This window comes from Dipodomys merriami, unplaced genomic scaffold (assembly GCF_024711535.1).
Source record: "Dipodomys merriami isolate MVZ:Mamm:240054 unplaced genomic scaffold, mDipMer1.0.p SCAF_29, whole genome shotgun sequence".
Lineage (NCBI taxonomy): Eukaryota > Metazoa > Chordata > Mammalia > Rodentia > Heteromyidae > Dipodomys > Dipodomys merriami.
In genome coordinates this window covers 19,123,442-19,149,798 of record NW_027204381.1, presented here as the reverse complement: position 1 = coordinate 19,149,798, position 26,357 = coordinate 19,123,442, and the positions used below count along the sequence as shown (strand labels likewise).

General features: G+C 55.8%; 1 protein-coding gene across 1 annotated transcript in view; it reads left to right on the top strand.

The window, feature by feature from the left end:
* Dscaml1 (DS cell adhesion molecule like 1) overlaps window positions 1-26,357 on the top strand; it is a 248,320-nt gene that overhangs the window by 183,705 nt on the left and 38,258 nt on the right. Inside the window, exons 9-14 of the mRNA XM_070038562.1 lie at window positions 6,196-6,474; window positions 7,293-7,412; window positions 8,186-8,362; window positions 23,310-23,509; window positions 24,020-24,116; window positions 24,520-24,648. Coding sequence (XP_069894663.1) covers window positions 6,196-6,474; window positions 7,293-7,412; window positions 8,186-8,362; window positions 23,310-23,509; window positions 24,020-24,116; window positions 24,520-24,648 — 1,002 coding nt within the window. The remainder of the gene's footprint in view (window positions 1-6,195; window positions 6,475-7,292; window positions 7,413-8,185; window positions 8,363-23,309; window positions 23,510-24,019; window positions 24,117-24,519; window positions 24,649-26,357) is intronic.

Genomic DNA, 26,357 nt, shown 5'->3' with positions numbered 1-26,357 from the left:
TGGACACGAGGAAGTTGAGAGGGGGCTGGGAATGTGACTTAGTGGTAGAGTGCTTGCCTAGCATGCCTGAAGCCCTGAGTTCCATTCCGCAGCGCCACCTAAACAGAAAAAGACGGAAGTGGTGCAGTGGCTCAAGTTGTAGAGCGCTACCCTTGAGCAAAAAGAAGCTCAGGGACAGTGCCCAGACCCTGAGCTCAAGCCCCAGGACTGGTAAAAAAAAAAGAAAGAAAGAAAAAAAAAGGAAAAGAAAAGAAGAAAGTCCAGAGTAGCTCTGCCTCAGTTTCCCACACAGACTTCAAGACAAGGCAGTGATGACCCCCGCCCCCAGAGACACCAGAGCTTGGGTACTAAGAGAAAAATGTAGCTCAATTTCTGGGCAGGAAGCTGAGGCTAGGGATGGTGTGCTGCGTATAGCCCCTGATGTCAGAAGAGAGCCACGAGGAACTCCGCAGGGCCCCTCTGAGACCAGCAATGGGGGCCAGTGCAGGAGCCCATGCAGGCCCCCTGTCTCAAAGGCACGGTAGGGAAGGATCTTCACTTACTAGTGCCACCCAAGGCCCAGAAAGCCTGCCTCCCTCGCCCCCAACCCCTCATGCTCACCTAGCAGAGGGTGTCTGCCTGGCGGATGGAATGAATGAATATAAATGAGCAAGTAAGGGGATGTGTGAGCCAGTGACTGGCGCCCTCGATCCTGAGGTTGTGAAGTTGTGTTCTTTGAAACCAACAGACAGTGCATTAGAGGAGGGTTCCTGGTCACCCTGGGGACCAGATGGGCTGCGCTCGGGTCCTGACCACACACATCCCTGAGAGAAGAGAGGGAAGGGCTGTTAACCAGGACAGGAGAGCTAGCATGGACCCACGCATGGTCCATGGGAAAGAAAAAAAGATGAGGTTCATTTTGGGTCCAGACCAAAAAAAGGCCCCTGATCCATGGGGGGAAAAAACCATGGATCTCAGACCTGGTATCTTTTGTCTTCTCTGAGATAATAAGCGAGATTGAATGGAGACATGGTAGGTGGAAGAGGAAACTCAGGGTTTGGGGGACAGATGCCGGGCTCGATTTTAGCCCTTCAAGCAGGTGATGAGGAGGGGGTTTTCGGGGAGTGAGGAACACTGGGGGATGGCTGGGAAACTGACAGCAAAATCCAACAGATCCTTGTGAACCTGGCACCAGTAGCTCACACCTGTAATCCTAGCTACTCGGGAGGCTGAGATCTGCAAGATCATGGTTCAAAGCCAGCCTGGGCAGAAAAGTCTATAAGCCTCCCTCTCCTAAATAACCAGCTAACAAAGCCAGCATGGAGGCATGGCTCAAATAATAGGACCCCAGCTAAACAAGCAAGGACCTGAGCTCAAAACTCCAGTACCACCAAAAACCAAAAATGGCTCCTTGTCATCTGGCGTGCTGTTCTCTCTCTCTCTCTCTCTCTCTCTCTCTCTCTCTCTCTCTCTCTCTCTCTCTCTCTCTCTCTCTCTCTCTCTCTCTCTCTCTCTCTCTCTCTCTCTCTCAAAACAGTGCTCAGGGCCATGTCACAAGCCTCTCTGTGTGCCTGCCACCTGTCAAGGTGCCAGACAGGGTGTGCTTGTTGAACTAAACCTGAGACGTTAGTCTGGGTTGGGGTGATTAACAAGAATCCTTGCCACAAAGCCCCAAGAGCTGAGGGGCTCCAGGTCCTTTTAGGCCTAGGGAACAGGTAGGACACCCTGAAATGGCTACCTCCCTGCTTCTCCATCTTATGCTGCAGACAAGCTGAGGGGTACCAAGGCCTCCTTCATGGTCTAGAGAGAACCCCACCACCCCAGGTCCATATCCTGGGCCAATCTACTTGGTGGCTGTGGAATATAGAGCAGCCTGCCCACCCAAACCCTCCCCCACTCCACCTCCCACCCCACCCCCACCCCCGTCACAGCATCTCGGCCGCCTGTATCCATTTCTGTTACAAGCAGTGGACCGCGAGCTGACAGTGTAAACATCACATATTAAAACATCTAACCTTTGCTCTACTCCCTGTGCCCAATGCGCCAACAAGCATTTGGCCGGGTTCATTGGTGGAGATAAATAAATAAATAAATAATAGTAACAGGGCTCCGGCGAGCCTTAAAGTACTCAGAACACCCTGGAAGCTGCTCTGCTCATCAATTATTCAGCCCCATTCAGGGGACGATCCGTCCTAATGAATTGAATCTGATGCATTCCGTCTCAGCGACTCGCTGGGCCTGTTGTGATAGTGCTGAGCGACAAGTCTCCCCGGTAGAGGTAGGTGGGGGGAGGTACAGGAGTCTGTACCCCCCCCCATCAGGCTCTTAAAAATCCAGCCCTAGAAGGGACAAGGCCACCTGCCTCCTCTTACGCCCATAGCCTTCATGGGAAGGCCACAGGCCCTGTGCCCCACCCCTACCCCTCCGAAAGCCAGGGTCCCTCATCCCCGGCTGCTTGCCGACTCCCGCGCCCTCGCCTCATTAGAATGCACTTTTGCAGAAGAACCCATCAAAGCTGATTATGATCATGCAGCTTGATTAGCGGCAGTGCTCTTCCAAGAACTACATGGGGGTGGGGGGCGCTGTCCCCGGGTATGGCACGGGGGCCTGACTCCAGGGAGGAAGGGATGGGCGGACCCCACCGCTACTGCACGCCGAGAACGCATCGTACAAGAACAGCGGTGTAAAGAGCACAGACAAGGGCGGGGTGGGGTAGGACAGGGTGTCAGAAGCTTGAGATAAAATAAGAACCTTCCAGCCCACCCCCAGTTTTCTATAGGGCCAAGGGCTGGTGTACCAGGCAGGGGTTTGGGGTGGGGGGGGGGAAATCCATGCTGCTCTGGGATCTGGAAAGCAACCACTGACTCCATTCCTTCCAGGACTGCTTGTCTTTGAACGGATTCCCCAAACAATGAGCCAGGACGATCAGAACACACCTACCCATGCATGCACACACACGTACAGACCGTGTGTGCATGCACAGACACAGGGCACATACACGCTGCACAACAGATTCACACTCAGAGGAACACACACGTCCATTCACCCTCAAGCACACACACACACTCTCACGCATGTGTGCACGCAGGCACTTACATTGGCACAAATGCTTCATCGGTGGTTCCTGAACCACAAAAGGCAGCTGCAAGTGGAATTGCCCAAGGGGGCCAGCAGCTGGGGGGATGCTTCGAGCACAGCCGGGCTTGGCATGAGGGCTCTGACTGCCAGGCTCAACCAGTCTATAGGGGAGGCAGTGCTTGTCTCCAGACTTCCAGAAAGATCCTTGGAGGGATGGGAAGAGGAGGGCGTAGAGATCCAACCTAGACTTAGGGCCCCCTGCAGATGGAAATAATATAGCCTGAAAGCATCCTGGGCACCTGGGCTGAAGGTTTAGCTAACCAGGAAGGTGAGCCTAGCACTGGGATCCTTGGCATTGGTTGGGTGAAGACACATCCTGAGGGTTTCTGCAGGTGAAATGAAGGCATGAGGTGCTTCCTGCCTGCAGTCAGCAAGGCCAGACTTGGGAGGGAGTGGCAGGCCCCATGGAGAGAAGGCATAAGAGAACACCTCACCCCCCACGCAGGCAGCCTTAACCCTTAATGCCCATACCCTCCCCCGCATACATCTCTCCCTACTTATTCAACACACAACTTCAGTTAGGGCCCTGTTCAATCCTGCCATAGTCCTAGGAGCCTGGAGTCCTACCCCCAGTGAATGAACCAAACACCTGCTCTTGGCTGAAATGCCTTTGGAAGGTGCCATACTAGCCTTTACAGGCAGGGGGCGCTGTCTGTGGAAGGATAACACCTAATAGTCCTTGGAGGGAGGGAGGCTGAGGAAGCTGCTGATGCCAGCAACCATCCTTGCTTTAGAAACACAGAAGCCAGCAACCTCCTTCCGGGACAGAGGGGCTCGTGCTGACGGTGGTGATGGTGCGTGAAGGTGGCGGGGAGCCTCTGCTCAGCCATTCAGTGACACTGCACCCCCACTCCATCCCAGGCACTGCTGAAGTTCTACCAATACACATGTGCCCCTGCCCTCCAGGAGGAACGCTGTATAGAGGCCTCCAAGGGAGGAGGCCCAGGTTTAAAGATTCCAATATGGTGGTCAGGAGAAGAGAGGATTATGGTAAAATCTGACGCTGGGATCGTTCCTTAGAAAAGGAGACTTATTCGCATCGGAAGGCCCATCCTGAGCTGGCCTGGTCCAGAGGCAGAAGCAGGGTGGTGGAGAGAAGGGCCTTTGCCCTGGGGTCCCTCGATGGGGAACCCAGGCCTCCTGGCCACAGCCTCCATGCTACATGGGCAGAGAGGCCCTGACTCCACGCCCTGCGCACTCCGGTAACGGGTACAGTAAATAAAAAGGCTCAGCCTCGAAGACAGATAATGTGAGACCCCATAAAGTGTTTATGATCTGGGCTTGGTGGTCAGGACTGCGTGACACTCCCGAACAAGTGACTATAAAAGCTTTATGGTGGCCGGATGCCACGCTGAGCAGCGCACGCCCGTGCCTCTGTTCTTCACCCCTTCAGGACCCTGCTGCAGAGAATGATGGGGGGCCGGGCCTCTCGCCTCTGCCTTTTCCTCCTCCCTCACCCCGCGTATAGTTGGCAAGCGTTTGTGTTCAAGTCCCTGTCACCCCGAGGAGCGCCCTCTGCACTGAGCAGAGGTGCCTAACGCCCCACCTCCCACCCCTTCCCCCCCCCCCCGTGATACCCTCCCGAGGCTCTGCCTGTAATCCCAGCGAGTCTCTGCTTTCCCAGCCCACGTGCCGCCTTCGCAGAGCCCGCGTTTCATAAATATTAGATGAATTGGTTAATTAATGAATTAACCTGCGTTAGTAACTTGTTCCATTATCAAAATCCCATCTTAACTGCCAGAGTCTGCCCCTGCCTGAACTGATCTCCCACCTCGTGTTCCTCCATCCCAGGGGCTCACGTCCATTCTGCCTCACCCACACGACCAGCTCTCTGGGTCCTCCTTCCTGCCAATGCACAGTGGGCACCTTCTCTTTCTTTTTCTTTTGTAAATACTGGGGTTAGAACTCAAGGCCTGGCACTGGTAAGGCAGGTGCTCTACCACTTAAGCCACGCCCCTATGGAGGGATTTTTCTATGTCCATGCCTGGCCTCTCCCCCAGGGGCAGCCCCCCTCCCCCCGAGCTCTGGAAGTCTGTGTATGCCGGCACAACCCCTCCCCACAGGCCATGCCCTCCCATGGCTAGTTTGGGGGTGGTGGGAGAATAGCAGAATCCCGGGAGGCCAGAGGACTGTGGTCAGCCTTGTAATTTAATTATTTGACTGCAGAAAGGAGATCTCATCTACTGGGTGCTCATCCTTGTTAAGCTAATTGTCTGTCTCCTTCGCTCTCGTCTCCCCCTCTTGCTGGGGGGAGTCGCTGCAGCCTAATTGAGTTATCATAAAGATAATGGCTGCTGCTCTAGCCAGAGCCGAGGAAGGAGGATTCATCTCCCAGCCACTCGGGCTCCAGACAGGCCCTTCGGGGACTGAGAGATGGGCAGTGCAGGGCAGAGGCCGCACACGCAGGGCTCCGCCTGGACAGTCTAACTCACCAAGCGGCTATCTTGTAAGAGGACAGGATTCCCGCTCGGAAATTTCCCGCTATCCTGGCAACTTCCTTAGAAGACGGCAGGGGTGGGTGATCTGGGCATCCGGGGCGCTGTCTTGGGAGGCAGCCAAGCAGGAGGACAGCTTGGACTCGGAGAAGCAACAGGTGCAGTTTCGGATTCCCCTTGTGCGCAGGGGGAGCGCCAAGCCTCCCGCTTCTCCTCTGTGAACCAGGTTGAAGCTCTTGTCCCATTGGCCAGGCGGTGCCTGGAGCTGCTGGCCGGCCAGGGAAGGGGCGGAGTGGGTAAGGGGGCCTCGGTGGGAGGAAACCCAGCGTGGTTCCTGGTTCTAGGAAAGCGGCTGTGGCGGATGGGTGGAGGCTAAATGTGTAGGTGCGCCACAGGAGTCAAGGGAATCACATCTGAAGGTCAGGGTTAATGCAGGGAGGCTGAGACCACAGACGAGAGAGAATGGCTCAGACCTGGGTGGGCAGGAGAGCCAGGCACACCAGGCACTGCCTAGGGATTCTGCCTGGCCGGGAGAACAAAGCACCAGAGCCCCCCGGGGAGGGCGAGCAATCTCAAGCCTGACACAGAGCCCCCTGGGTAGGGTACACAGAGGCTGACGGGTGTCCTCCCTTTGCGGTTCCAGTGCCCCCTCTGATCCAGCCCTTCGAGTTCCCACCCGCCTCCATCGGCCAGCTGCTCTACATCCCCTGTGTGGTGTCCTCGGGGGACATGCCCATCCGCATCACGTGGAGGAAGGACGGACAGGTGATCATCTCCGGCTCGGGTGTGACCATCGAGAGCAAAGAGTTCATGAGCTCCCTGCAGATCTCCAGCGTCTCCCTCAAGCACAATGGCAACTACACTTGCATCGCCAGCAACGCGGCGGCCACCGTGAGCCGGGAGCGCCAGCTCATCGTGCGTGGTGAGTGACGGGGCAGGCGGCTTGCCCGACTCGGAACTCCAGGCTTCTCAGAGGGCGGAGAGGTCCAGCCAGATGCGAATGGCTTGTGCCTGTAATTCTAGCTACTTGGAAGGCTGATGATCAGGAAGATCACAGTTCCAAGGCCAGCTGGAGCCGAGACATTTGAAAGACTCATTTTCAACCCATAGTTGGGTAGAGTAGTACGTACCAGACAGGCCAAGCTACATAGGAGGCTGAGCTTGGGAGGATCGTGGTTCCAGGACAGCCCGGGCAGAGAAGTCCAGGAAAGTCCATCTCCATGGAGGAAAGTGAGGCATGGTGGTGCACGCCTGTGATCTCAGCAATAACAAGAAGCCTAAACATAGGTGGGTCCAGTCTCAGGCATGCACAGACCAGGAAGGAAGGAAGACCCTATCTCCAAAATAACCAGCCAAAAAAAGTAACCAGCTGGAGGTATGGCTCAGTGGTAAAATAGCAGCCTAGCAAGTATGAGGTCCTGAGTTCAAACCCTAGTGCCACCAAGAGAATAAAGAAACAACCACAGCAACAAAAAGGAGAGATCTAAACCTCTGATCTTCCAGGGCAGGAAACTGAGTCCCAGAGTCGGGGAGTCAGTGGCTTAGTCAGTTACTGGTGTAGACGGGATTGGATCTCCGGACTCACAGCCCCTGGGTGTCGGAAGCTGCCTGCTCCCAGCATGGTAACGGTCCATGTGGAACGACTTTAGGCCGAAGGTTTCCTACGGCCCCCCACCCCAAGCCCAGGAGGCCCAGGGGAGACAGATGACCAGCTTCCCCCTCCCTGCCCTCTTTCGGCAGTGCCTCCTCGATTCGTGGTGCAGCCCAACAACCAGGATGGCATCTACGGCAAAGCTGGGGTGCTCAACTGCTCGGTGGACGGCTACCCGCCCCCCAAGGTCATGTGGAAGCATGCCAAAGGTGAGCCCTTGGCCAGCAGCGGTTCTGACCAGAGTGGGGGCAGGGAGGGCGCGGGAGGATGCGCTGTTTGGGGGCGCAGGGCTCTCAGTGTGCAATGCCAGGACCCCGGGGAAATCCTGGCTTCTGACCTTAAAGGACCCCTGCCTAGAGTTAATCTAGAGTTCACCTCCTTCCCTCCCCCCTGGGCACCAGGGACAGCATCACCCTGACTCGGAATTTCCTTGTGTCCTTCTCATAGGCTTGGCCTCCCCCTCCCCCCTAAAGCTGAGTGCCCACCCCGGGTCCCCGACCCTCAATACCCATCTTCTCTGGGGTCCTGGCGCCGCTTAGAGCCACATCTCAACCCAGGGGTGCACTTGACATCTTCCTGGTCCCACAGCCTAGCACTGCAGCCTGGCGTTTGGGACAGGAGAGGGGACGAGGTACCGCAAAGGCCCCCTGAAGCGTAGCTTGCCCCTTGCCCAGGCCTGGCCCCACGACAACCAGGCAGCTGCCATTCGAAGGCTCTGATTTCTCTTCACCTATGTAGGGGCCCAAAGACCACTCTTTCTTCCTCTCCCTGGAAGTCACCCCCAAGGAGATCAATGCTGAGGTGGCCACTACCTGAGGCTCACGCCACCGCATGACCCTACCATGGGCAAGGCTTGGGAGCTGTGTGTCTGCTACAGAACGGGCCCCACATCGGGGGGGGGGGGTTAGGCCTCCCTACAGCGCTCAGTCCTCACTGACACACGCACCGCTCCCCAGCCCGTCTAACCACTGCCTCCTTCCAGGGAGCGGGAACCCCCAGCAGTACCACCCCGTGCCCCTCACCGGCCGCATCCAGATCCTGCCCAACAGCTCCCTGCTGATCCGCCACGTCCTAGAAGAGGACATCGGCTACTACCTCTGCCAGGCCAGCAATGGCGTGGGCACCGACATCAGCAAGGCCATGTTCCTCACCGTCAAAAGTGAGTCCTACCCTCTCTGCGGCCTGGCCTGCTTTCTCCCAGCCGGGCCTCTCGGATTCTGCTGTTCTACCCAGGAAGGGACGGGGAGGCAGGAAGGCTGCTCAGAGGTGGCCGTGGTCCTCTTGGAGAGGACTTCCAGTCCACCCCAGGGCTGAAATGCTCACACGTTGCTGTACTGAGAAATATCAGGTGGCATCCATTTACGTTGATCTGTGGGCTGGCAGTTCCATCTGAATACTCCCATCGACTTGTTTCTGTGATTTAATATACCCTTGCTTGTGTACAATCTGTTTATAGCCTAGAAAGGAAGATTCCATACACAGCATAGGAGACACAACTGGGGCAGAAAACTTGATTCCAATTCCAGATCTGTGCAAACTCGGACAGATTGCTCTGACTCTCTGTACTCCTGTGTAATTAATTAACCAGCAAAAAGCCAGAAGTGGAGCTGTGGCTCAAGCGGTAGAGTGCCCATCTTGAGTAAAAAAGCTAAGGGACAGCACAGAGGCCCTGAGTTCAAACCCCAGTAATGGCACACACAAAAAGGACGTGTCTTCCTCATGTAAGGGTCTTCCTCTGCTTTGGGTCCAGTCCTGTGATGCGCGTGTGTAAAGCCCCCAGTGTAGCACCTGGCTGGCACAGATGCAGCTGGCAATGATCCTGTGTCCCTGCTGTCCCAGGGGGATCTGTGGCAGGGGCACAGCACACCCTGCACCTTCCCCTGCGCTTCCTCCCCCCAACATCCCTGGCATCTTTACCACCTGCCAACACCAGTGTGTCCGCTCCACATAGACAGGGAAGCCCCAGAGATCGATGGAGGCTCGGGGAGCTCCAGGCCGGAATCCCCACCCCGGGGAACCGCTCCTCTCACGCGAGCAGAAAGCACTTTGTCCTTAGTAAAACCAGGCAATCAATCCACATCCCTCAGTTGGTGGGAGGTGGGGGAGGAGAGGTTTTCTCTGGAACCACCCTTAGCTCCCATCTCCTCTCCGATTTCTTCCTTCTGCTACCTTTCTTTAAGTTAAGGATTCGGCCACGTGGCGCTGGGATTCACCATGGAGATGAGGAGGGAGGGAGGGCAGAGGGCAGCATGATTTGGGGGTGGGATTGTAGGAGGGGGCCTGCCTGTCCCCAAGTTGCTCCCTGATGGTGGGGGGGGACAGACAAGTCACCTCTATTCTGGGTGCTACAATTTTCTTGCCTTCAAACCTTGGCAGCTTAGAGGAGGCACCCGGTGTGATTGGAGAAATCATGCCGTAAACCCAGGGCTGCCTTGAGCGTACACAGAATCTCATGTGTATGGACATGCGCAGGTGTGGACCCCTGCACACACACCCATAGAATGATGGGAGTCCCTTTACAGACCTCCCTGGGTCAGGTCAGACTTTCCTTGCCTTCTCTCCCTCCTCCCTACTTTCCCCCTCCTGCCTCCTCCCTCCCACCTTCCCCTTTCCCCTCCTCCTTTTAGTCCCTCCCTCTTCCATTCCTTCCTCCCCTCTTCCTTCCTTTCCTCAATTACCTTCACCCTCCCTCCCCCTTCTTTCCTTCTTCCAGTCTCCCTCCTCCTTTTCCCCCTCCTTTCTTTCCTTCCTTTCTCCTTCCCCTCCTCCTTTCCCCTTCCTCCAGCTTTTCTCCTTTCCTCCCTGCTTCTTTCCTCCTCCCTCCTGTCCTAATTTCAGCTGCACGTCTCTCATTTCCCTTTGCTTTTCTCCCCAGCAAGGACCAGGCACGCACAGGCCCTCTTACACCCGCTCTCTCACAAACACCTTGGGGTCACGTTTTCCTGCTCACCTGTCTTCCCCCCTCCCCTCACCCCGCTCCCCGGCCTGTCTCCCATGCCCAGCCTGCCTGGGCACCTCCTGCAGACCAGGAAATGTTTGACCCGGATACAACTCCCCCTTGTCACTCCTCACACTGACCTTCCTGCCACTGCCCCAAGCGGAAGAAAGCAAGGAGCCACACCCAAGGCAGTGGGATGTAGCAGCCAAGGAGGGTTGACACCACTGAGCCTGATGGCTTCCACAGGCCTGGGTTCAAATCACATTGGAACCACTTGACAGCCTTGAGATGTGAGGCAACCAACTCTGGAAGTCCCTCATCCCCCCTCTGCAAGTTTAGAATTATAATACAGCTTCCAACTTGCTGGCTCTTCAACTTCACAGTGGTGAAGCAAAGCAACGCACATTCCTTGAGACTAGACTTCAAATGTTAAATGTTGATCTTTCCTCGAGCTGCTGATCTAGGGCCCAGTAGCTCAGCCCCGCCCCCAGAATGTCACGTGGTAAGGAACGTAGACAACCACACCCCACAGAGTTCTGGGTTGCTAAGCTCCAACGTGGACATCAGTAGTTAGTTCTTGGGCACAGCCATAGCATCATATTCCGTTCTCCTCCCCACTCCACGGGGTACGCTAGGTCAGGGGCGCTCAGTGCACGTTCAACACAAGATGTCTCCAGCTCACAACAGGTTCATCTTGCCATTCGCCCCCTCTCCCCCCGCATTGTAAAGTGAGGAGCAGCTGTACTTTTCACTCACTGGTAAGGTGCAAATGAGACTACGCACCTACAGCATTCAATCCAGCACTTGGTCCAAAATAGCTATCCGATACCCATTAGTAATTGTTAATTTAAGGCATTAGAATCCTGGTGATGAGTAAGACAAGAGTTGTTGTTCTTGGGGAATTGAAAAATCACAAAGAAGAAATAGACACACAACCAGCGTTACTGCATAAAATGATCCATGCCCTATAAAACTACAAGCCAAGGATCAGGGATGGAGTCATCAATTTAACTCTGAGAGTGAGCAAAGGCAATCGAGAAAAGCCCCACAAAGCCATGGTCTCTAAACAGAGCTGGAAAGATGAGATGGATTGTGACGAGAGATAGGAGAGGTGGAGCCACCCATTCCTGGGATACAGAAAGAGCACTAACAAGGTCCCAGGTGGAGGCAAGTCCGGTGAGGTCTGGCTGAGAGTCGCGGCAGGGTGGGCAGGGAGGATGGCGTGAGGGGCTGTGGACTTGGGGCGCTAAACATGTGCGTCCTGGGTTGAACTGATGCTGGACCCCAGGCTCCAGAGCAGGAGCCCCAGGCACTGGTGAGGGTTGGGATTCCAGAGCTGGTACTTGGAGCCTTGCTGTGCAGAACTCTCCTCCAGATCTGGATGATAGTACTAGAGAAGAATGGAACCAACAGGTGATATATAGATCTATACGTAGATAGAATTGATACGAGATAGATAGATAGATAGATAGATAGATAGATAGATAGATAGATAGATAGATAGATAGATAGATGAATGAATGGAGAGATGATAGACAAGAGGAGATTTACTAAGTACCTTGGCTCACGTAACTGACTGAGAATCATGTAACAAGTCTTCTGCCCAGAGAATCATGTAACTAGCCTCTCTTCCAAAGCCAGGACGCCACTGGTGTGAGCCGTGGAGTCCAGGGAGCCTGGTGCTCGATGTCCAAGGGCAGGAGAACAGTGTGGCCGCTCCCTGAGAGAGAAGAGATCACTTTGCACTGCCTCTTTTGCTGTCTGGGTCCCTGGCTAATAGAATAAGGCCGCCCCGAGGGCCCACTGACTCTCAGGCCAATCTCCCACAGGTCTGCAGTCCTTAATGCAGGCCCAGTGAGTTATGGGTTTACGAGAGCAGGAGAGTGATTGGCCGAGCCCTTAGATATTCTTGATGACAGTCCCTCAGACCCCACCGACCCGGTCCTCCCTGACCCCAGAATCTCCAAGTGGCTGAGCTCCGAAGTGCCTGAGCGTACAGCCTCGCTCTGCCTCCTCACGGGCAAACGTTACCATTGATGGCGCTCTCCCCACATGCTGCCTGTGAGGAAGAGCATCAGGACGGAGCATCTGTAGAAGGGTGCCCATCCTGCCCTGGGAGCCACTGGCTAGGGACCCCTTCCCTTCCCTGGGCCTCAGTTTCCTCGTCTGTACAATAAGAATTCATCTGAACTAGAATCCAATCACCAGTGTATCCCAGGTCCCTGCCAGCTATGAGAAGCCATGTTTGCCTCCCCTCCCCCGCCCCGAGGCATGGCCTTCTCAGGACACCAGACAGCTTCCTAAAACTTGGTGGATAATACACGTAATCAACTACAGAACAAAGCATGTCCACAGAACTACCTGTCATCTACCTTCCAAAGTTAAAAAAGAGAAAGATGATGGTGATGAGGAGAAGGAGGAGGAGGAAGAGGCGGAGGAGGAAGAGGAGGAGGAGGAGGAGGAGGAGGAGGAGGAGGAGGAGGAGGAGGAGGAGGAGGAGGAGGAGGTAGAAGAAGGCTATCTGTGTTTGGGGCCCCCACCAGCCTCAGTGCCTGTTAGACAGGTTCATTACCTCCTCTAGACTCTCCTCTATCACCCAAAGGCCCAGTGATTGAGCCACAGATAAAGCCCATGGCCAATTAAACCCACAAGGGCCCTTTGTTTGGTTTGAGTTTTGATTTGTTTGTTTAGCAAAATGTCAGATCAATTGAATAGAGATTCCCAAGCTCTTGGCCAGCGAGCATCATCCTGCGTGCGGTCCCAGGAAGATGGGGCGGAGGGGACAGAACCTAATTCCGGGGCAGAGGGGGGTGGAGTGAGCCTCACCCTCAGAGAGGCCAGAGACCCCCCCCCCAGGCCCGCCTGCTGTGGTTGAACTCTCAGGATGCGAAATCTTCCCGTCCCTCCTGCATCTCCCCAACGAAATGGCCACCCAGGGCCCACAAATCCGGTCCCTAACCACACTCCAGATACCCAGGGGAGTCCCTGCCCGAATCCCCCCACGCCTGCTTCAGGAGCATCCTAGGCCAGTTCTGGTTTGTCTTCCTCTGGAGGCACGCTGCTGCCAGATGCCCCCTGGCGGGAGGGAAGGCTTTCGGCAGGGCATGGCGGGTGGACGGAGGGAGGACTGGCCGAGGCGTGCCTAGCAGGCTCCTCTCAGGACTGACAATAACTGCAGCACAGAAAGGTCCCACCACTGGCCGAAGGTTTTCCTGTGCGGTCCCTGGCGTCCAGTCCTGTCTCCTTGTCAGCCAGCAGCTACCTGGGGGGCTGGGGCCGATCTGCCTCTCCCAGGGTGGGAATTCCTGCCGCTGGCACCCATCTCAACCCAGGCCTTCCCGCAGTTGGCATTCGGTTCCTGGGAATGGCCAGCTTTCTGAGCCCCCCCCCCACCCACCCCCCACCTCCCCCAGACTTCAGGTCTGCTTTAATCACAGCCGCCTTCCGCTCTTCCCTGGGCCTGTGATCTCCCTAATGAAGGTAGGGGACAGGTCCTCCCCCTGGATTTGCAAGTGACACTGAAGCCAGGGCACTGAGTCAGATTCCTCCCTCCCCACCCCGCCATTACTGTGGAATTTGGGGGAGGCCCATTATCTTCCTTCTCCCCCACAGGTTGTAATCATTTTCCATCTCACCTGTTTGGCCTCAAAGCACCTGCAAGGACCCCAGCCCAGCCCGGCCATACCAGGGGAGGGCTTTTCTGAGGCTCGGGAGAAGGTGCCTGGGCTGTCAGGGGAGGAGGGAGGGGAGGGAAGAGGGAGAGAGCCACTGTAATGATTTCCACGGCGATGATTATCCAGCCGGCTCTCTGGCCTTATTGATTTCTAGACTTCATAGAGTAAGGAGCAACACTTGTCTCCTGCTTCATCAAACAGAGGCAAGGAGAGAGGCGGACGCCGCCTCTTACCAGGCCGGGCTCCGCAGGCAGCCTCCTTAGAGGACCAAAGAGTTAGCAAATCTCCGGAGCTCCTGGCAGGCCATGGGGGGGGGGGGGGGGGTGGGCAGCGGCGGCAGCAGCAAAACAAGCAGTTCACGTGGGAGGCAGGCGGGCAACCCCAGAGCCAGGGGTGATGGCTCTCACACCAGTGTTCCCCATGGTCCCTCTAGAGAAACAGGACGTGCACACACAGTTCCTGGGACTCCGTTTATTTCAGTCACTTTCCCTCACCCACAAGTATTGACCAGAGCTAACGGTGGGTCCTGTTCTGTAGAACCAATGGAGACCTGAGGGCTGGATGCCAGTCCCTGGTCCCTGCCTTTCCAAAGCTGTCTCCCAGTTGTTTCTGAGGGTTAGGAGAAGATTGTCTGACCTGGCAATGCCCACAGGATCATTGGAGAGATCCAAGGCACACCCCAAACCTCAACCTAATGGATTCTTTTTGTTGTTGGTGTTGGTCCTGGGGCTTGAACTCTGGGCCTGGGCGCTGTCCCTGAGCTCTTCAGCTCAAGGCTAGCGCCCTACGACTTGAGCCACAGTGCCACTTCCGGCTTTTTTCTTTTTGCTTATGTGGTGCTGAGGAATCGAACCCAGGGCCTTGGGCATGTGAGGAAAGCGCTCTACCACTGTCTGAGCTCTGACATGATCGCCACTTCCCAGCCCTGCGCTTCCCCCCCGCCCCACTGCCCCCTACAGCCTCCATGACCACAGCGCTGAAGTTCCCAGGTGGTTCTAGCCTTCAAGATATCATTCAGGGCAGAGATCAGGTAATAACAGGATGATGGGTGTTCTGGGTATCAACCAAGGTATAGGCATCAGCCAATACACCCCACAGAAGAGAGCCCGGGTTACCACTGAGAGGCTCCATTCAATAGGTAAGGAGTTACAGGCAGGCAGAGAGCTGGGTAGCACCCCTCAACCCTGCCCCAAGTTAGGGAAGCCCAGAGCTGCTCCCCTCAGCTATGACTGAGGGCCCTGGAAAACCAAGACAGAATAAATGGTTGCACCAGCCAAGCAGCGAGCGTGTACTTCGTGAGTGGCCCCTGTGCCCACTGTGTGCCAAGGTGTGTGTTCCGGTCCAATTGCTATTGATAACAACAGAATACTGCAGGCCAGAGGCATCTTAAGGAAACAGGGTTTATTTTGGCTCGTGGTTCCAAGACATTACAGGACAGGAGAGAAAGGGAAATGTGCTTATGCATGTGTGTGTGCGTGTGTGTGTGTGTGTGTGCAAAAGTGTGTGTGTGTGTGTGTGTGTGTGCAAAAGTGTGTGTGTGCGTGCATGTGTGTTCAATCTCTTCTTACAAGGCCCCACTACTCAATCACAGGGTGAGCTTTTCTGGGCCCAATTTTTCCCCCAAAGTCACACTGTAAACACCAGGGTCAGATGAAGCTGCTCGGATTTGAACTCAGAGCCTTGTGCTCCATAGGCAATCACAATTTCTTTTGCTTTTACTTTGTGGTTTTGTTTTTGTTTTTTTTCAAATAAGGTCTCACATTTTTGCCCAAGGCCAGACCTTCCTCCTATCTCTGCCTCGTGAGTAGCTGGGATGGTAGGTGTGGACACCAGATCTTCTTGATACCTCACAGTGGAGGATTCAATCCTAACATGTGAACCCCTGGGGTACATAAAGAAAAAGGGCCTGGTGTTCTCCTGCTTCTGAAAGAATCTCACATTCATAGACTCTTATCTTTAAAACTTCCCGCATCCCCGGGCTGTGCGGGCAGGGAGGCTTAATGAGCTAATTCGTGGAGAGCATTAACCATGGTGCAGGCACATAATAAACATTCAATAAACGTTAGCTCGTATTATTACTACCATTTTTCCAATGTTCACAAGCAAGTGGCAGACCAGAGGCAAGGGAGGCATGGTGCCTGCTTCCTTTGAGAACATGTCCCCTCCCACCCAGGCACTCCTCATCAAGGGGGGACATGAGGGACCCCATTTTCTAGCTGCACACGTTAAGGTCGGGCCGGTCCACCCTGCAGGATGAGGGCCTGACATCCAACTCTCCACGGCCCTGCCAGTCCCCGTGACCCTCAATCCGACTTCCACACACACTCTTCCCACGAATTCTGTCGTGGGGCAGGGGACTGCCAGCGTTCTGGGGGACCCAGCTCCCCGGGCACCTCTCTTATAGCTTTCAGAAGCCAGGCTGTGGCTGCCATGCAATATGAGTTAATCACACAACAATTAATTAACGGACACAACAAGCCAGAGTGGGTGGGATCCAATTAGCAACGCAGAGGCCTGGCTCTTCAAGAAGGGGAACAGAAGACACCCCACACACACACACACATCCCCAGAAGACACCCCCCCACACACACACCCCCAAGCCTTTCCCCAGAGGCAGCTTGGAGTGGCTGCCACAGAGCTGAGCAAAGCTGCACCCACACGCTCCCTGGGGGCCCAGGGACCCCACCCCTGTGCCAACAATGCCCCTTGTGGCGGCTTATCGCACACCGCCACACAGGGCCTGCGTGCTTGTCAGAAGCTTGTTAACAAGGAGCAGAGATGCTTTGGAGGTAGGGGAGCAAGGGGGAAAGGAAGGGGGCGGGGTCTCCTTACCTGTCAGCTCCCTATAATCCTTGCAGAAACAAAAGGATCCCCGGAGAGATGCTTTCTCCTGATGAGCTCTGGGGATCCTGAGTACCTGCCACCTCTCTTCCACAGGGCAAGAAAGAGAAAACACCCCAGCTGCCCAGGTCCTCTTTTACCGAAAGCCCCAGGAGACTCCTAAGAGAGATTTCAGTTAGGCTCTCAGAAGGACTGGGGGGGGGGGCGGGGAAGCAAAGGCCCTGGTAAAAAGAATGCAGTGGTTGTGTTACCCAGCAGTCCTGGTGGCTGCAGGCTACATCGAGCGAGGCAGAGGAAAGACCAGCCAGTACCTACCAGGACGGGAGAGGGGTCAGCCCTGACACTGGTTGGGGAGGGGGGGGCTCCTAAGGAACGCAGATGCCCACACCTACCTTGAGCCAATGAAGCCCCAGCCTCTGAGGGGTCTCCTAGAGGCCTCACAGGAGACCCTCCTCCAGCCTTCTCCAGACGGAGCAGGCCCAGCCTCACCCCATAGCACCCCAGTTCCCAGGCCCGTCTCCCCATGGCCCTGAAGCTCAGCTCTGGCACCGCCACTTCCCAGGCCTCTGCTGCTCTGTCTGCTGCCCCCCTGCTGCCCAGTGTCAGGTCCCTCCCACGGCTTTCATGGCCTCGATTTCCCCATCTGTGAGGATTCAATCAGCTGATGCCTGGGAAGAACTCAGTGCAGCACCCGGTTGGCGCATGGTCAGCCCCAGTGAAGCCCACTGTGTGCTGTGATGCCACATCCGCTCCCCCTACAGGGCGGCTTCGCCCTCTCTCTTGTCTTGCTCCTTCGTGACAGATGCTTTCCTCCAATTGCTTCCCCCTCCGATGCCCTCTCCTCTGGGGATTGCGCGGCTGAAGCCCCATTCCCTGGTGGCTTAGGGACTGTCACAAACACCAGCTGAGCTCCCATCACCAAGGGGAGGTGGGGAGGAGAGGGACCCGCACGGAGGAGACCTGGCTCATTGCCCCCTCTCCTTCTCCCACCCCCAGCCTGGTCCCTCAGCCCCCACCCACCCAGCCCTGCTCCACTTTTCCGCCTCCTTCTAGATCATTCACAGAGCTGGTAGGGAAAGCCACCGGGCAGGAGATGGCTAGGCTAACGCTAAAGGAAAGGGCACTGGTGAGCTTTCAGGGGACTGGGGGCCCAGGGCAGTTCTGGCAAGGCAGGGGGGCAGGGGGAGGCCACTCATCAGCTGTGTGATGTCAGACAAACCACTTAACCTCTCTGAGCTCCCATTTCCTCCTGGGTGAGAGCGGGGAGCAAGGCCGCCTCCTTAGTCAGAGCGAGGCTTCCCTGCAAAGAATTCATCAGTGTTTTGCAAAATGAGGAGACCCCAGAGGAGGAGGGAAACTGAGGGAGGTACTGGGCAGCCACGGGGCGGGGAGGGGGGGGACCCTCATCTCCCCACCTGGGAGCCTGGGGCGGGTCACTAAGTGTGGGTGCTGGGGGCTGAGAGCCGCAGAGCCATCTCATGGCGTTTTAAGAATCTATCAGCCGCTCACATCAAATTAAAATGTAAATAGCAGCCGGCCTGGGCAGGACCCGGTGACAGAGGGGCCTGCGAGAGCGAGCGGCGCACAGACAGGAACCCGCTACACGCCACTCTGACAACTGTCTTGTTTCTGAAATTGATTTCCTCTCCCCTCGGCCTGTGCCCCCCGGAGGGCCCCGGGGCGCGGGAGGGAGACGCTCCCCGCCGGCCAGGCTGCGTGTCCCACGCTGGCCAGGCCTGCCAAGATGGCCCCAAGGGAGCAGGAGAGAGAAGGTTGATGGGCAGTGGCAGAGCCCTGCGCCCCCTCTCAACCCCCCCCCCGGGCTCCTCCCTCCCCCGGGCCCAGGACAGACTATGGAGATTGTCATCTGTCCTCCGTGCTCATGAGTCTTTTCCCATAGACGCAGGCAGGTGCTGGGCTACAGCTGCCGCTGCTGGGACCAGCACCAGAGGACACTGACCCCATGCTACCTGGGCTGCCAGGGTCTCCTTCCTGCCCGCCCCCTCCAAGTCTGCAAGGGTAAACAGGAGGATCACAGTCCAGGCTGGTTTGGGCAAACGTGCAAGGCCCGATGAACAAATAACTAAAGGCGGGAAGAGCACATGCAGAGTCACAAGCCAACCTCAGTACTGCGAAAAGGAAGAGGAAAAGCAGGAGGCTGGGAAGGAGGAAAAGGAGACAAGAGAAATGGGGGAATGAGGCTTCTTGCGGTCGGGGGTGGGAAGAGTCGTGGAAAATGAGCTGGGTTGCAACTTCCATCGCACGTATGATGGACACGGGGAGGCTGTGCCACTCAGGGAAGGTGCTAGAAAGCCCCTTGTTAGCTGGACAGGAGGTCTGCCTTCTGGCCTTGCCCCTGTCCACCCCTGCTGCCTGCAGCTCATGACTCCCTAGCTCCCAGCGTGGGGTGATGCCTGCTCCCCTCTCCAGCCATACCCCAACATTCCCATGTGACTTGGTGCTCACCGCAGGATGGCGTGTTGACACGCAGTCAGACAGAAGTGGGGGTCAGGTCTCCCCCTGCGGTCCTGACACTCACCAGCAGCAGAATAGCTCTGGGTGGGGAGCGACCCCCTCCCGCATCTTCTTTTTCTTGTGTGCGTTTGAGATGAAATCTCACTGTGTTGCCCACGCTGGCCTCCAACGATCCTCCCAGCTCAGCCTCTCCAGTAGCTGGGACTACAGGTGTGTACCACTGTACCTGGCTTTCTATCTTTCAGGGTAGAGGACTGCTCACCTGAAGAGTGGCCTTGGGCCAGGTGTCTTCCTTTGAAGCCTCAGTTTCTCCATTTGTAAGAGGAAAGCTCCCTGTAGTGCCAAGTTACATATTCAACTCAATAGGTCTAAAATATTAGCGTGTAATCTATGTAAAAATGGTAATAAGATACTTCATACTCTTTGCTTTTGTTGTTGTTGTGGTTCATGGGGCTTGAACTCTGGGCTTGGACGCTGTCTCTGCACTCTTCAGCTCAAGGTGAACACTCTACCGCTTGATCCACAGTGCCACTTCTGGTTTTCAAGTGGTTTATTGGAGATAAGAGTCTCACGGAAGCCGGGCGCTGGTGGCTCACGCCTGTAATCCTAGCTACTCAGGAGGCTGAGATCTGAGGATCGCGGTTCAAAGCCAGCCCGGGCAGGAGAGACCGTGAGACTCCTATCTCCAATAAAACCACCAGAAAACCGGAAGTGGCGCTGTAGCTCAAGTGGTAGAGTGCTCGCCTTGAGCTGAAGAGCTAAGGGACAACACCCAGGCCCAGAGTTCAAGCCCCATGACCGACAAAAAAAAAAAAAAAAAAAAAAGAGTCTCACGGACTTTCCTGCTGGGCTGGCTTTGAACTGTGATCCTCAGATCTCAGCCTCCTGAGCAGCTAGGATTACAGGCTTGAGCCACTAGCGACTGGCTCTTTGCTTTTTTTTTTTTTAATCTCATATCCACATTCATTTTATTCTCCCCACAGCCGCGTCGTGCGGTGCCAAGAAGTCAATCTGATAAAGGCCAAATAGCTGGTAGCAGAACTGAAGCCCAGTCCTCTCACCCCTCAAGCTTCAGGTCCCCTGCCTCTCCCCAGCAGCAGGGGGGAGGGGGGAGGGGTGTCTCTTGAGCTTAGCCCCCAGCTTGGGTCCTTCAGTGCAGGGAACATGGGGTGCTGCACTGGTTGCAGATCCCCGGCGGGAGGATGCTAGGAGCCAGCCCCAGAATCTCTAAAGACCCTGCTGTCTCTGACTTACCCCATGTCTGTCCCTGAGCAACTCTGATTGGAAAGACAAGTTCCCCGCAGCAGGCTGGCATGTGTGGATGCACTGGCTGCTCACCGCTCCAAGGGACACACCCTGCCCTCTGAACCCCGCCCTGGCCCAGCCGTGGCCCTGGCCCCCGGGTGACATCCAGGCAGAGAAGACCTTTCTGCTTCTCCACATGGGCCCTCGATGAGCTCCTGCAGGCCTGCCTGGAGCCAGAACAGGCATGGGCTGCAAGCGCCCCGCCCCGGCACAGAGCGAAGAGGGCCTTGTGTCCTTTCCCCTCCATTTCCTTGATTCTGACCCATGAGGCCAACCCTGCCCCCCACCCCCACCCCAGCAGACAGACAGACAGACACACACACACACACACACACACACACACACACACACACGATCAGAATCCCTCCTCCCCAGACCACCTCAGGGTCCTGCCCACCTAGAGCCCTGTGACAGTGGCCCGGTCACTCCTTGTACCAAGAACAGAGCAGCCCTGGGCCCCCCACCCCACCCCCAGCACCTCCCAGACCAAAGGTGTCTGCCATGCCAGGCTCGACGTGTTGAAGTTAAAAAAAAAATCCCACTCTATATTCCAGCCAGGTCTCAACGAGTGAATTATGCAAATCTTGGGTGGAAAAAAATATTCCTGCACACATCCTTGAGAGTGTAAAACCTTAGTCAATAATTCATACACCGATGCTCTGACTGCGGGCTTTTTCTTCATTATAGCTTGCACCTCGTTATTTGTTTTTCACGTTTTATTGTATATCTGAGCGTAATGCCGTGCATTATAAAAATGTATCTGCTTCATTATTTGATGAGGGGGGTTGTGCAGGGGCCCCAGGGGCCCCAGGGCCAGGGCCCGCCCAGCACCAAACCCCACATGGCTTTACAGCAGACGAGACTGGCTCTGGTGTGAGCGGAGGGCCAGAGCTGCCCCTCACCCGCACCCTGCGCCCGCTGGCTGGGGTCTCAGCTCAGCGCCACTCCACACCCCCAGCCCAGCTTCCTTCCTCTCTCCAAAAAAGCCAGATGTCCCCACTGAGTGCAGTGCTTCACACCTATCATCCTAACTACTCAGGAGGCTGAGATCTGAGGATCACAGATGGAAGACAGCCCAGACAGGAGAGCCCAAGAGACGCATCTCCATAGAACCAGCAAAAAGCTGGAAGTAGAGCTGTGGCTCAAGTAGTAGCCTTGAGCAAAAAAAAAAAAAAGCTCAGGGACAACACCCAAGCCCTGAGTTCAAGTCCCAGGACTAGCACACACACACACACACACACACACACACACACACACACACACAAAAGAACGAAAGATAAAAGACTTCCCTGGAGAGCCAACTGGGAGGAGCTCTGTCTGAGGCGGGTCTTTAAAACTAGAGGAGAGGGGAGACCAAAGTCACTGGAAAGGAAGAGGAGAAAGTGCATCTTGTGCTTGTGGAAATGGGGCAAACTTGGGTGCAGGGGGTGGGGGCAGGGACTCCATTTTGAGGAGAGAGGGGACAGAACCCTTCAGCTCCGTGGCACAAAGCAGGCAGTATTGGGGCCACAGTGCTGCAGAGCACTTCAGACCCAGTGAGAAGAGGGCTCCGCCCCTAGGAAGGGGGCGTGGCTCTCACAGCCAATCATAGCCCTGCACCATTTGCCACTTGCGCACCCCTCCTCTTCCTCCTGCTGCTGCTGCTGCTGCTGAAGTCCAGAGGAGAGTGAGGGTCGAGGGAGGGGGTCTCCTTGGCTGTTTCTTGGTGACTTCCTGGGGCCAAGGTGGGAGTATAGGGGACCCTGATCTCCATGAAGCTGTGCAGGGCTGCCTGTGGTAATTTTCTCGGTAAGACTAGGACACAGAGAAACCAGGCTAACCAGCAAGTGGAGGTTCTGGCTTCAGATTCTGAACCCAGGGTCCAAAGGCTGCCCTAGAATTGTGCAGATCCGGTTCAGCAAGGCTTTGAACTTGCATGAATCACATCTCACTAACCTCTAACTGAAACGCAGTATTTCCTTCCCCCGTAAGTGGAAGCCACGTACCACAGCAGTAAAAGTCTGTGTGACTGTCACCAATAGGAAACCCCCAGATAGCTCATGTCATATCACGCCGGCTGCAGATACCTCAAATATCCTAGGTAAGCATCGCTAGCACAAAAGCCTGCTAACGGAAGACAGTAATTACAAGTCTCTGCTAGATCTTATTTGATAAAAAGTAATGGAGCACGTATTGATATGGGATAAAAAAAATATATCCATATCCAGTTTGCTTTTTTTTAATGTGCTTAATGCTTGGCATAAACATATCTTAATATTACCCATTTCCTTTGTAACTTCATGTATATTGTCAATGTTTAAAAATAAATAATCTGGCTGGGTATTAGTGGTTTACATTTGTAATCCTAACTACTTAAGAGGCTGAAGTCTAAGAATCACAGTTCAAAGCCAGCCCAGACAGAAAAGCCTGCAAGACTCTTATCCCCAATTAACCCCCAAAAAGCCAGAAGTGGAGCTGTGGCTCAAGTAGTAGAGTGTCAGTTTCAAGTGAAAAAAGCTAAGAGAGAACACTCAGGCCCTGAGTTCAAGCCCCAGTACTGTTACAAAAGGAAATAAAGAGAAAAAAAGGAAGGAAGAAGGAAGGAAGGAAGGAAGGAAGGAAGGAAGGAAGGAAGGAAGGAAGGAAGGAAGGAAATTTGATACCTCATGATTCAAAAGGCTCAAGGAAAGAATGAGGGGGTGAGGGCAGACTGCACTCATGGTGAATGCAGAAAAGGAGCAGAGCAGACCAACGAGTCCCCTATTCCTGGTTCTCAGACCCTTTGAGGTGCCCTGTGGGTGGGTGGGGACAGCTGAGGACGGGGTTTCTGTGTCCACGCCCTTCTCCCCCACTGGCCCCGAGACCCTCACAGGCCCTGCCTCCCCCCTTTCCAGTCCCAGCCATGATCACCTCCCACCCCAACACCACCATCGCCATCAAGGGCCACGCGAAAGAGCTGAACTGCACGGCGCGCGGGGAGAGGCCCATCATCATCCGCTGGGAGAAGGGGGACACCGTCATCGACCCCGACAGGGTCATGCGGTACGCCATCGCCACCAAGGACAACGGGGACGAGGTGGTCTCCACGCTGAAGGTGAGAAGCCAGCCAGCCCCAGGGGACCCTGAACTGGTGGGGAGTCGGGAGCTGTCCGCCGAGGGCAGGTAAAATATGGCAAGACCGGGATCCCCTTCCCCACCCCCCACCCCCCACCCCAAAAGTCCCTGCCCCTTTCCCATCCATCCCTCCCCAGCAGGAGAATGGATGTCACCTTATCTCCTTTCTGAGGGCCACAGCTGTCAATCACGAGGCTCCCCAGCCTCTCTTCCTTTCTAGAACCCCTGGGCTCTAGTCTTTCTCCTGAGACCCCAGTCACCTCCCTCCTACCCTCCTGAGCCCATCAACCCCTCACTCCCTACATGGACAGCTTCCCCTCCCACCCTTGGGTTCCTCTAGGAGAGCCCGTGACAGAGCCCCTCGCAGGTCCCCTCCGGGAAGAGATGGCTTTGCTGATACCACTGGAAATGCACCCCTCCCTTCCACTGACCAGCTCTAAAAGCCTCTCCCCATTTCCTCCCTCTCCTGCCCCTGCTGGCCGCCTCCCAGCTCAAGCCAGCTGACCGTGGGGACTCTGTGTTCTTCAGCTGCCACGCCATCAACTCGTACGGGGAGGACCGGGGCTTGATCCAGCTCACTGTGCAAGGTACAGCCACCCCCACCCACACCCCCACTTCCCACATCTGGGTCCACCAAAGAGCAGCCACACTGGCAGGGGATGAGAGGAGATGCCCTGGGGAGCCGAGGTGTCAGTGGGGAGGAGGGCAGGAAATGCGGGGTGAGCCCCCATATTACCATCTCCTACTCTGAATAGGAGCTAGGAACTTTCCAGCCAGGCAGCTGCAGGTCTAGGAGGAAGTGGAGTCAGGATCCCAGGTGTAGAAGGAAAAGGAAAGGTCACCCAGGAAGCTGCAGGAGGAGAAGCAAGCCACCAGACCCACCCTGGCTCTGGGCTCCTGACTATAGGTGACATCAACTCCCAGGGGCAAATGAGAGGCCAAGATCTCTGCTACTGACCTTCTTTCTGTCCCTCCCCTACCATGCTCCAGAGCCTCCTGACCCTCCAGAGCTGGAGATCCGGGAGGTGAAGGCCCGGAGCATGAACCTGCGCTGGACCCAGCGATTTGATGGCAACAGCATCATCACGGGCTTCGACATCGAATACAAGAACAAATCAGGTAGGTACAGAATCAGGATGGTGAGGGCTTGGCCTAGGGTGGTTCCTTGTGGCATGAACACTGCCCGTGCCTCTCTGGTGGGGCAGCCCTGGGCAGTGTCCATCGAAGGCAGACACACCACTGTCCTCCAGGGCACAGGGACCCAGGGCTTCCAGAGAGAGGCTGTGGCCAGTCTAGAAAGGCAGGGTGCTGACCCCAGGAGGCTCAGCGGGTGAAGAAGGGTGTCAGCCCTTCTTTCCAGGAATGTCCGGTCTCTCCAGGTGTCTAATGGGAAAAAACTGAGCCCAGGGCAGTGGGCCATCTCTACGGGGGCATCATGGGTTTGCAGGGTCATCCGTCGTACTCTGTGATTGGAATGATGCAGTGTTGACGGTCAGAAAGCTGGCCTTCCCAAGAATGAGTCACTGGGAAGGCTCAGGCTAAGCTCCCTGCTTCTGCAGACTATGCACTGCCCCACCTCTGTGGGGCGCTGTGGAGCAGTGTGAACGCTGGCCGCCAGGAGTGTGGTAAGTCCCACCTTGGTGTGGCAGGAACAGTGAAGGATGGAAGGGGTGGTCTGAGGAACAGGACGGCACTCACTGGCAGGGCTCCGAGGCACCAGTGAGAAGAGAACTGGACCCTTGTGTATCTTTCCAATTGGACATCATGAGCCCATACTGGCTTCTTGAAAATAACTTTAAAATGAAACATAGGAGCCGGGCTCCGGTGGCTCACGCCTCTCATCCCAGCTACTCAGGAGGCTGAGATCTGAGGATCACGGTTCAAAGTCAGCCTGGGCAGGAAAGTCCGTGAGACTCTTATCTCCAATGAACCACCAAAAAGCCAGAAGCGGCGCTGTGGCTCCAGTGGTAGAGCGCTCGCCTTGTGGTTTCTCCTGACGCTTTCCAGCTCCTTCCTCTCCAATTCAGGACAGCACGCAGTCAGAGGCTGGCTTGATCCGGACAATCCCCTTGATTGGCCGAATCCTCTTCCCTGGTGGATTTCCAGCAGCCAGCACAGGGCCAGCCACATGTGGTACCCCATCAGGGGGGCTGGGGGGAGCTGAAGAGGCACACGGAAGGACTCATGGCTGAGATGAGGCACCAGTCAGCTCTGAGCGCAGCTCCGTCACCTCTGCTGCAGGTGGCTGTGGGGAGGAGCCCCGACCTCGTGCTCTCCAGGGAGAAGCCTGTAGTCTAACCTAGGGCCACAGGTCACATTCCCAGGCACTGAGACTAAAAAGCAGTTTGGGGTGCTCAGCACAGTGGTGCACACCTGTAGTCCCAGCCCTTGAGAGGCTGAGATAGGAAGATGGCAAGGTAGAGGCCAACCGAGGCCATAGAGTGAGGCTAACTGTTTCAAAAATCATAAACATGCACAAAGCAAAAGATTCAAAGGCAGAGGCAGACGCAGGGAAGGAGGGCTCTGGGCTAGCTTCTAGATGGCTCCGAAAGAACCACTACCACTGAGCTCCCAGAGAGGCTTGAGCAACATGGCGCCTTGCAAGGGGTGGATGGGAATGGAAGGAACTGGAATCCAGGCAACAAGTAGGAGCAGACACAGCCCTCTGGCCTGCCAGGGAGCCGCAAGGCAGAGGAGACACAAAGCGGGCACCACACGGTTCATGTCCAGCTCACGTCGTCCTGACATGAGGCGCCACAGCCTTCTTTCCTCCCCTTGCCCTCGGTCTCCCCACTGGCTCATGTCTGGGTGGGCAGTGGGAATCTGGG